This window comes from Nerophis ophidion, linkage group LG14 (genome assembly GCF_033978795.1).
Source record: "Nerophis ophidion isolate RoL-2023_Sa linkage group LG14, RoL_Noph_v1.0, whole genome shotgun sequence".
In the NCBI taxonomy this organism is placed as follows: Eukaryota; Metazoa; Chordata; class Actinopteri; order Syngnathiformes; family Syngnathidae; genus Nerophis; species Nerophis ophidion.
The window spans coordinates 1,707,967-1,719,754 of record NC_084624.1 but is presented as its reverse complement, the minus strand read 5'-3'; the positions used below and the strand labels follow the sequence as shown (position 1 = coordinate 1,719,754).

Below are 11,788 nucleotides of genomic sequence, written 5' to 3'. Positions count from 1 at the left end.
GTCATATATTATAAGGCCGAAACGTTAGGTACACCCACAACCTATTGAAACAGTTTTTCTGTACTAATTATTTTACGTATTCAAATATACCTTCTTTATCCTTCTTGATGGTCGTGACGTTAGAGCGGCTTAGACCAAACATTTTAGGCCAAATTGAGCGGCTCCCATATGATCCGTTGTAAGCAGACTTTTTAAAATCCATTTATTTAATATTTAGAATGCATAAAAAAATAAAAATGTGTTTTTGTCTTACATAAACATTGTGAATGATAGACAAAATTCCAAAAAAGTGCAGTTCTGGGCAGGGCAACTTTATTCATATAGCACATTTACAACAATTTTTAAATGGAACCAAAGTGCTTTACATGTTAAAAAGGATTGAGCAAAAAAAAAAAAAAACAAAGAACATAAACAATGAATAAGCTAAACAAGATAGTGCAAAAGCAATATGGTAAAAGGGGGCGAATAAAAAGTACAAAATCGCAAAATAATAAAAGTGCGACCAATTGGAAAAAAAAGCGAAAGGGGCGGTGTGGGGAATAGAAAGTGTGGCCTAGTGGGCGGACTCAGCTCAGGTCAAAGGCCAGCGAGAAGAGGTAGATCTTAAAGGTTTTAAAGACACCCAGGCTCTGGGCTGACCTAATGTATCAATCATCAATCAATGTTTATTTATATAGCCCCAAATCACAAATGTCTCAAAGGACTGCACAAATCATTACGACTACAACATCCTCGGAAGAACCCACAAAATGTAGAGGGGAAGGCTGTTCCAGAGCTTAGGGGCGGCAACGTAAAAGGCTCTGTCCCCTCTGGTCTCTAGCCTGGTTCCCCCTTAAGAAAGAATGGTTACCAATTAAAACAGTTGTAAATCAATAGACGGAAGTATTAAATGAAACTTAAAAGGGCCAGATTATGATTTGTTTATACGTTTAAAACACTTCTCTGTGGTCTATATATATCATGTAATGGTGGTTCTTTGGTCAAGATGTTTCATAAATTATGTTTTACAGACCATCTTCAAGCCACTTTCTAACTCTCTCTTCAGGATGCGCCCTTTTGTGGGTGGTCTTATTTATGTGCCTCCAGTTTGAATCCCCGTCAGCCATGTTGTAGTTTTTATTGCTTCCATATGGAGCCTATTGACCGATCTATTAGAACTATACGCTACTTTATATTACAAATCGCAACAGCAGAAGACGCATGTGCATGTACGAGCCAGTCTGCCCTACAATAAGATAGAGAAAAATGAAGGAACTTATTGACTACAACGGCGGACTCGTGCAAATCTCTTTGGGTAAAATGTTACCATATATGGAAATATGCCTTGATGTCATATTGGGCAAATTCCAAACGACTCGTTTGGAGGATGTATGAAGGAAGGCAAGATTCTGTTTTTTCAATATCTCCGCCATGCCTGCATGGTTTGATTGCAAAATTTAGGCACTTGTGCAAATCGTAAATACACAAAAACAGGTACCAATAGGTAAGAAAAGTTGGTTTTGGATAATCGTGCCCTTTTAAGGATTGTCCATTGTGCAGTTTTTCACTACACTATACCAATAAATCGTCCTATAGAGTGGGCAGACCTCTCAGAGTCTAAAACTATGCTAACTTTGCTCAACTCTCTATTGTACACTTCCAATTTAATGTCTGAGTTTTCTTAAGTTTGAATGCATTCTGCAATGAAAAGTTCAGTTTAGTATGAAACAATAATAGATGAACAATTATGTAGCTGTTGTGCAGGTTTTTTTATTTTGTGCCCCAGCCCTCTACAAATATTTGCGGTAATTACCCACGTCGCTGGTATGAGTACATTCGAAGGCTAATAACTTTGCAGTTAACTTTCAACACAACATTCTTCTGTGAGGTGGAGTGGGCTAATTATACGCTAATTGTTCTTTTAGACACCATCATAACAGGGGAAAGAAGTGTAGCAGAGGGCCAACATTCCATTGAAAGTTTCTGTTGACCAATCAAGAGTCAAGTCAGATGCTTCCGGCTCTACGGCTACTTCATCTAGTTCAGTTCTTAAGCCAGTTGAGAGTTATATCGTCTCTTCAACTGCACAGATAGATTTTTGCAATTGCCAAAAGTCAATCTGAATAATTTTTTTTGCTAAAAAAATGGACAAGATTTGAGCATTACTATTGTGATGCAACGACATCATGAAAGACAAAATGAAAGTTTCATCTTTAATAATGAGTCTAGATCACAACAAATCCATAAATACTTTACACTGCTGCTACATGCAACAAATAAACACAAAATTAAATGTCGCCTGCGTTTGGTTCTTCTCAAACAGTTCAAACTCGTGAGGCATGAAGTTCCCTTTTGTCGAAACGAGCTTACTTTGATAATGTCGATGCAAATAATTAGCCGAGCCCCGGCTGCTCTCAAGTACCTACACACGTTTGAGTAAGTAATCATAGAAGACAGTAAAAACTTTTAATAGAACACGTGATGTGTCATCATTGGAACCGATGACCGCCTGCTCTTCCTCCTCAAATCCGGTCTCGTTAGAAACAGAGCAGACCCAAAACTGTTAGGACAGTCAGCAGGATCACCATGGCTGAAAGAGCAGATGACATGGTTATGTAGTGATCAGCATGGCACCAGAAACTCAGAATAAGCAAGTCTCGGGGCTTTCACACTAGTAGGCTTCAATCCAGTTCCTACATTGGTGCTGTTGGTTTGGACGGGTTCAACTGTCATAAAACCCTGCGCTCTGTCTCAATTGGTGCAGTTCTGTGGAGTGCATATGTGCGAGCATACTGAGAAGTGACTCCTAAAGCGTGGCCAGTTTTAATCGTCACCATCTTCTTGCCAGCAACGGAGAGAAAAACGTAGCGTCGGAATGTAGTGAACAGAAGTGGAAAGAGGGTTAATAGTTTAATCGTCAGTAATGGATTTGGTAAAATACTACACTGTCAAACCTTGCACTTTCGGGAATTAGGTACCGTATTTTTCGGAGTATAAATCGCACCTACCGAAAATGCATAATAAAGAAGGAATTTTTGGGGGGAAATGTATTTGATAAAACCCAACACCAAGAATAGACATTTGAAAGGCAATTTAAAATAAATCATAGTGAACAACAGGCTGAATAAGTGTACGTTATATGAGGCATAAATAACCAACTGAGAAGGTGCCTGTTATGTTAACGTAACATATCATGGTAAGAGTCATTCAAATAACTATAACATATAGAACATGCTATACGTTTACCAAACAATCTGTCACTCCTAATCGCTAAATCCCATGAAATCTTATACGTCTAGTCTCTTACGTGAATGAGCTAAATAATATTATTTGATATTTTACGGTAATGTGTTAATAATTTCACACACAAGTCGCTCCTGAGTATAAGTCGCACCCCCGGCCAAACTAAAAAAACTGCGACTTATAGTCCGAAAAATACTGTACTTATTAAAGTGTACTGAACAAAGTCCACCATTTGATTCTTGATTTTGCATATGTAATTGGTATGTTAATTTAAGTACTTCAAAATTCACTGTCATGATGCTCAAAATACACCTGCCACCCTCATTCGTTGCCTTTTTGGCTACATCGCCGAAGGGGAGAGCACGACACTCAAAAACTAAGGACATAGTGTACACCAGGGGTGTCAAACTCATACAGAGTGGGCCAAAATTTAAAACTGAATTAAGCCGCGGGCCAAAGTTGAACAAATGAACCTTTAATAGGGACGCAAATGAGTTTTGCATTGAATATTGAGCAAGCAAGGCTTATATAACTTTATATTGACATGCAAAATCCAGTTTCAAATAATAATAATAAAAAAATATCAATGGCATAGCAAATACGATTTTAATAAAAATGGAATGCCTCTTTTCTGTTTGCAGCGTTGTGAGGTAAACATCATAATATTTTTTTTTCACAGGCTAACAATAAATTTGAAAATAAAATAATAATAATAAATGAATCAAACACTGAAATCTTGAAGTAGCAAGAGAATGTGCATGGATAAAAAGTTAATTATTGCTCAGTTTGCGACACTAATTTGCCATAACACATAACTTAGTCGTGCAAAATCAACTTAAAAAAACAAAACAAAAAATCATCAATGGTATATTAAATACAATTTGTTCTCCTGAAATGTGTTTGTCATTCTTGTTTGGTGTGGTTGCACAGTGTGGCGCATATTTGGAACAGTGTTAAAGTTGTTTTTATACGGCCACCCTCAGTGTGACCTGTATGGCCGTTGACCAAGTATGCTTTGCATTCACTTGTGTGTGTGTGTGTGTGTGTAAAAGCCGCAAATATTAATGTGACTGGGTTCGGCACGCTGTTTGTACGGAGGAAAAGCAGACGTGATGACAGGTTGTAGGGAACGCTAAAGGAAGAGCCTTAAAGGCACGCCCCCAATATTGTCGTCCGGGTGGAATTTGGTAGAAATTCGGGTGAATGTTTGCTTTTCAGGAGGGGCACTGAACTTTGGGAGTCTCCCGGGAAAATTGGGAGGGTTGGCAAGTATGATTATTAGCGGTGAATGCGGTGTTACAGAGGCACCGTCGCTGTATGATATCGGCGGGCCAGCTCTAATGTTAAATTGATTTCGCCTCAAGGGCCAAATAAAATTACACGGCGGACCAAATTTGGCCCGCGGGCCAGAGTTTGAAACCCATGGTGTACACGGTGTACTGACAGAAGTGTTGTGACTCTTAAGCATTTTAAACACGGCCCCGGTTTGGACCCATCCACATGGCGGTGTACTGTATTTAAGGTATCAACAAATGTTTGTTTTTATTGTTCTTATATCAAACTTCCGATTTGATTGTTCGTGAGCAATAAGAGAAGAGATTTTTGTGTCGGGATGCATTGGAAATGGCTTTGATTTTACTGCGTAGTCAATCAACCGACAGCACCAAGTTTAAAAACATAATCGACGAATTTGGAGCCCATTTTAAAATTGCAATCATGTCTGGTAGTTCGTTTACCGTTGCCTTGCTTCGTGGTTCCAGCGTTGCCCCCTGGTGTCCCGAGACTATTTGAAAAGTCCAAAAGGAACATTGGCAATTCATTGAAAGGTCCAAGAGTATCTGGAAAGGTAAAGGAACACAATGTTAGATGGTCTTCCAAAGATCATTCTTTGGTTTGTGTACCAGTCCTCTAATACAGTGATTCTAAAATGTTTCCACCAAGTACCACCTCAGAAAACACTTGTCTCTTCAAGTACCACCATAATGACCAACATTGAAATATAGTGGCGTAGTAGGGCTAAATACTCGTTAAAACAAAGCAGAGGTTTGATTGAATAGGTATATTTTATGTTTTTGGTCACTGTAACATTACACACACTTTGAAGAGTAACACTGTTTGAATCACTTAATTGATTAATTGAGTGATTCTTTGCACTAGATGGAATCAGTGTACCGCAATTTGAAAATCACTGCTCTAATGTCAAGGATGTCAACATTCAATTCGACTGATGCTTGAAAGTCTATCCAAAAGGGTAAAGGTTAGTGAGTTTCTTCTAACTTACCGTTTCCAATAACCGGGCCATTTCCCAGCACGACAGTAGTAAGGCCGGTCTCCAAAATCTGTCTAGGCTCCAAATTGGTGAAGTTAAACTCGCATTGGATGGATGTGCCTTCCACCGTGCCAATATTTGCCACCTCCTGTGACAGACAAGGACGTGAAACATTCTTTTACCAACCTTGCGTGTTCTGGCAATGCTTACTCACTGGGGGACATCGCTCTGTTTACACAGTCACCTTTAGGGGACCTCTGACGGTATGGGGACAAAAAAAAACGGGTTCCCTAAAGGGAAACCTTTTGAAATGATTTAAATCATTTAAAAAGGTTTAAAGGGGAACATTATCATCAAACCTATGCAAGCGTCAATATATACCTTGATGTTGCAGAAAAAAGACCATGTATTTTTTCAACCGATTTCCGAACTCTAAATGGGTGAATTTTGGCGAATTAAACGCCTTTCTGTTTATCGGTCTTTTAGCGATGGCGTCAGAATGTGACGTCACCGAGGTAATACACCCGCCATTTTCATTTGCACATTACAAACACCGGGTCTCAGCTCTGTTATTTTCCGTTTTTTTGACAATTTTTTGGAACCTTGGAGACATCATGCCTCGACAGTGTGTTGTCGGAGGGTGTAACAACACTAACAGGGAGGGATTCAAGTTGCACCACTGGCCCGAAGATGTGAAACATTTTACCGGCGATGCTAAGACAGACATGGCACAGAGGTGTATGGATAACCTGCAGATGCATTTGCAACGCTTAAGTCAACGAAATCACAAAGGTGAGTTTTGTTGATGTTGTTGACTTATGTGCTAATCAGACATATTTGGTCGCAGCATGACTGCCAGCTAATCGATGCTAACATGCTATTTACGCTAGCTGTATGTACATTTGAAACTAGATACCCAAATTTATTGCGAAACAAACACTTACCAATCGACGGATTTAAGTTGCTCCAGTGTCACAAGATGCAAAAGTCCTGATCGTTTGGTCCGCACATTTTACCGGCGATGCTAATAAGGCAGCCATGCTATGGGCCACTTCATTAGGTACACCCATGCTACGGCCGAATAGCGTCAAAAGCTATTCGCTCAATAGCTTCAGTTTCTTCTTCAATTTAGTTTTCGCTATCTGCCTCCATACTCCGACCATCTGTTTCAATAAATACGTAATCTGTTGAATCGCTTAAATCGGTGAAATCCGAGTCTGAATCCGAGCTAATGTCGCTATATCTTGCTGTGGTAACCGTCATGTTGTCTGTATTGGCAGCCCTGTATGACGTCACAGGGAAATGGACAGTCGCATCGTAAATAGCGAAAATCAAGAACTTTAAAGCTTTTTTTAGGGATATTCCAGGTGTAAATTTTTGAAAAAAACTGAAAAATAAAACAAGCCACTGGGAACTGATTTTTATTGTTTTGAACCCTTTTGAAATTGTGATAATGTTCCCCTTTAACCATTAATTTTACTGTGATTCTGTATGGTATCCATCCTTAGTTAAAACTAATGTATTTTTCCAAAAACAAAATCTGGTTTAGTGTTCCTTAGGATGACATTTTCATACAGCATGATTATAAAACATTAAAGTATGATTCACATTCAGAATTTTCCATCCTTCTATATATGATAGTTGGAGTTGCAAACAAACTCATTACTGCTAAATAGCAGTTTTCAGTAATGTCACGGAAGATGCTTCAACATTTAAGTGGTGAAACTTCCTATAAGAGGACAGCTGTAGTGCTGTATTCTGAGGATCATATCATATTTAATGTGATTTTGTTTTTAAATTGTCCTCAGTCACGTACACATTTGTGTGAATTATGCAAAATTATTTAAATTTGGTCCCTATGAACCATATATCTTCTTCTCCCAGGGTCCCCAGTAAGAATGATCAGCACATTACTTTATCAATCCAGAGACTTAATGATGTGTATGAGCTATCTGGGCAGGGGCCCTTTTACCTGGGCGGGGGGGGGGGGTGCTAGCAGTGAGGAGTAAAACGGGAGACACACCCCAATTGTTTGGTATGGAAGACCTACCCTGTCGTCTTCAAGGATGCTCCCGTCAGTGTTGTTTAGGTTCGCCACTCTGAAGAAAAACATCCCCGAAATGTTTTGGCCACAGGCAAAAAGCAAGGTGGTGCCCTAAGGACGAAGGTCATCATTAACGTCATGCAACTGTCATGAATTTGTTACCAATCCAGCTCAATTCAGGGGTCGGGAATCTTTTTGGCTGAGAGAGCCATGAATTCCAAATATTTCAAAATGTATTTCCATGGGAGCCATATAATATTTTTAACACTGAATTCAACTAAATGCGTGCATTTTTAAGTAAGACCAACATTTTCAGAGTAAAATATTCCTCTTATTCTTTCTAATAACATTGTTATTCTAAAAGTTAACCAATAATTAACATAGTACTTCTTACCATTAATGCGACATCTTGAACAGGTGCGATAGAAAACGGATGGTTGGATTAAAATGCATGAGAATGTTTTATAATTTGAACGTTATTTTTAACACTGTGATTACTAGCGGAATTATTCATTACTCATCGTGTTAAGCAATGTCAGCTAAGATTTATCTGAGAGCCAGATCTGGTTCTAGAGCCATAGGTTCCCTACCCCTGGTCTATGTGAATGTCAGCTTAACAACAACAACTGTCCCCTTGATCCAATGGTGTGCCTCACCTCAGAGATGTTCGGGGTGACTCCCATCGCTATGTATCCAGACGAGTTTCCACTGAGCCTGACAGTCGCGGTGATGGGTTCAGTACTGGTGACGTCGATAGACGCGAAGAGACAGCCATCGTCAGTTTCAGGGTTGCAGTTGTCTGGTTCCTCCAGGCACACAATGGTTTCATCGCAGCCATCTCGGTTGATGTTCAACATCGGGGTTGTAACGTCCGGGGTTGTAACGTTCGGGGTGGTGAAATTCACCCGTTGCTCCACAACGACACCAAAGGGATTAAGGGAACCTGAAAAATGAATGCACATGTTAGACCGCTTATCCGTCCAACCAAACTATTTTAATAAAACTCTTGTCCTCATTAGGCTCACGGGTTATATAAAGCCTATATGTATATAAATACATATATAAGTCTTCAATTAACCCTACTTGCATGTTTTTAGGATGTGGCAAGAAGCTGTAGTACTCCGATAAAAATCCCAGGCATGCAAACTCCTCAGACAGATTTCTATGGATGTTCTTATTCATCCAGGTCATCTTATTCTCAAGACATTCGATTTATAGCAACTAGACCGTTAATGTTCTATTTGTCTCAGACGTTTTGTCTCCCCATCTGAGCTGGATTCATCAGTTCATATAGACTTGGGTGGATGAGAGGCGAAACATCCTCCAGGACCAACTGAACAGTCCAGTTGCGATAGATCAGGGGTGTCAAACGCAAATACAGAGTGGGCCAAAATTTAAAACTGAACATAACCACGGGCCAAGGTTGAACAAATTAACCTTTTAATAGGGACCCAAACAAGTTTTGCATTGAATATTGAACAAGAAAGGCTTATATAACTTTATAGTGACATGTAAAACTGAGTTTTAAATAATAATAACAATAATAATTAAAAAATATCGATGGCATATCAAATAACTTTTAAATAAAAATTGAATGCCTCTTTTCCATTTGCAGCCCTCTGAGGTAAATATCAAAATAAACTTTTTCCACAGGCTAATAATACATTTGCATATAAAATAACAATAATGAATGAATCAAACATTCAAGCCTTGAAGTAGCAAGAGAGTGCATGAGGAAATAATTAATTATTACTGGGGGGGAGGTATATTTTAGTGTCCCGGAAGAGTTAGTGCTGCAAGGGGTTCTGGGTATTTGTTCTGTTGTGTTTACTGCTGTCTTGGAGCCACTATGGATTGAACTTTCACAGTATCATGTTAGACCCGCTCGACATCCATTGCTTTCGGTCCCCTAGAGGGGGGGGGTTGCCCACATCTGAGGTCCTCTCCAAGGTTTCTCATAGTCAGCATTGTCGCTGGCGTCCCACTGAATGTGAATTCTCCCTGCCCACTGGGTGTGAGTTTTCCTTGCCCTTTTGTGGGTTCTTCCGAGGATGTTGTAGTCGTAATGATTTGTGCAGTCCTTTGAGACATTTGTGATTTGGGGCTATATAAATAAACATTGATTGATTGATTGATTTATGTTGTGTTACGGTGCGGATGTTCTCCCGAAAGGTGTTTGTTATTCTTGTTTGGTGTGGGTTCACAGTGTGGTGCATATTTGTAACAGTGTTAAAGTTGTTTATACGACCACCCTCAGTGTGACCTCTATGGCTGTTGAACAAGTATGCCTTGCATTCACTTGTGTGTGTGTAAAAGCCGCGTATATTATGTGACTGGGTTGGCACGCTATTTCTATGTAGGAAAAGCGGACCTGACGACAGGTTGTAGAGGACGCTAAAGGCAGTACGCCCCCAATATTGTCGTCCAGGTGGAAATCGGGAGAAATTCGGAAGAATGGTTGCCCCGGGAGATTTTCGGGAGGGGCACTGAAATTTGGGAGTCCGGGAAAATTGGGAGGGTTGGCAAGTATGAGTATTAGCGGTGAATGCGGTGTTACAGGGGCACTGCCGCTGTATAATACCGGCGGGCCAGCTCTAATGTTAATTTCATATTGCCTCAAGGGCCAAATTAAATTACACGCCGGGCCAAATTTGGCCCGCGGGCCAGAGTTTGACACCCATGCGATAGATTGGCGGATGTTTCCTTGTAGACCAGCGGTAGGGAACCTATGGCTCTAGAGCCAGACGTGGCTCTTTTGATGACCCCGTCTGGCTCTCAGATACATCTTAGCTGACATTGCTTAATACTATAAGTAATGAATAATTGCACTGGCAATCACACTGTTAAAAATAGTAAAGTGAATTATATTTATATAGCGCTTTTCTCGAGTGACTCAAAGCTCTTTACACAGTGAAAGCCAATATCTAAGTTACATTTAAACCAGTGTGGGTGGCACTAGGAGCAGGTGGGTAAAGTGTCTTGCTCAAGGACATAACGGCAGTGAGTGACTTGGCTGGCTGAAGAGGGAATCAAACCTGGAACCCTCAAGTTGCTGGCACGGCCACTCTACCAACCTAACTATGCCGCCCCCCACATTCTAAAACAATTCATAGAAAATGGCCTGAGAATGATACTTTAATGCGGATATACATTCGCATTGCACTGATTTAGCGAAAGAAACAGCGGGAAAAAACGAAAGAGGAACTAAAACAATTTATAAAAATAAATCACCGAACAATGGTTGGGTTAACATGTCACTATGACTGGAAATAATTATTATTTCTCTGTCATACATGTTTTAAAAAAAGAATAAGTATTGTTAGAAAATTAAAAACACCACCTTGCAACAGGACATCTTGGAGAACAGGCGCAAGATCAATCAATCATCCATCCATCCATTTTCTACCGCTTATTCCCTTTCGGGGTCGCTGGCGCCTATCTCAGCTACAATTGGGCGGAAGGCGGGGTACACCCTGGACAAGTCGCCACCTCATTGCAGGGCCAACACAAATAGACAGATAACATTCACACTCACATTCACACACTAGGGCCAATTTTAGTGTTGCCAATCAACCTATCCCCAGGTGCATGTCTTTGGAAGTGGGAGGAAGCCGGAGTACCCGGAGGGAACCCACGCATTCACGGGGAGAACATGCAAACTCCACACAGAAAGATCCCGAGCCTGGATTTGAACCCAGGACTGCAGGACCTTCGTGTTGTGAGGCAGACGTACTAACCCCTCTGCCACCGTGAAGCCCATCAATCAATGTTTGTTTATATAGCCCTAAACCACAAGTGTCTCAAAGGGCTGCACAAACCACAACGACATCCTCGGTAGAGCCCACATTAGGGCAAGGAAAAACTCACACCCAATGGGACGTCGGTGACAGTGACAATGATGACTATGAGAAACCTTGGAGAGGACCGCATACGTGAGAGACTTAAATGCTTCTACTGAGATGTCGCCTGTTAAAATAACGTTCAAACTATAAAACATTCTTAAGCATTTTCCTCCATCCATCCATTCGCTGCTTTCGATACTGTCGATCATAATATTTTATTAGAACGTATCAAAACACGAATTGGTATGTCAGACTTAGCCCTGTCTTGGTTTAACTCTTATCTTACTGATAGGATGCAGTGTGTCTCCCATAACAATGTGACCTCGGACTACGTTAAGGTAACGTGTGGAGTTCCCCCAGGGTTCGGTCCTTGGCCCTGCACTCTTCAGCATCTACATGCTGCCGCTAGGT

General features: G+C 40.5%; 1 protein-coding gene across 5 annotated transcripts in view; it reads right to left on the bottom strand.

The window, feature by feature from the left end:
• Positions 1 to 290: 290 nt before the first annotated feature.
• Positions 291 to 11,788, bottom strand: part of LOC133567923 (uncharacterized) — a 40,786-nt gene continuing 29,288 nt past the window's right edge. For 4 of the 5 annotated variants that reach the window (XM_061919540.1, XM_061919541.1, XM_061919542.1 and 1 more), the window contains 5 exons: positions 8,192 to 8,478; positions 7,542 to 7,646; positions 5,504 to 5,639; positions 4,959 to 5,060; positions 291 to 2,569 (listed from right to left, as the gene is read on the bottom strand). In XM_061919540.1, the coding sequence (XP_061775524.1) occupies positions 2,517 to 2,569; positions 4,959 to 5,060; positions 5,504 to 5,639; positions 7,542 to 7,646; positions 8,192 to 8,478 (683 nt within the window). In that variant the 3' untranslated portion in view covers positions 291 to 2,516. The remainder of the gene's footprint in view (positions 2,570 to 4,958; positions 5,061 to 5,503; positions 5,640 to 7,541; positions 7,647 to 8,191; positions 8,479 to 11,788) is intronic. The other variant, XR_009809481.1, reaches the window with a different exon arrangement.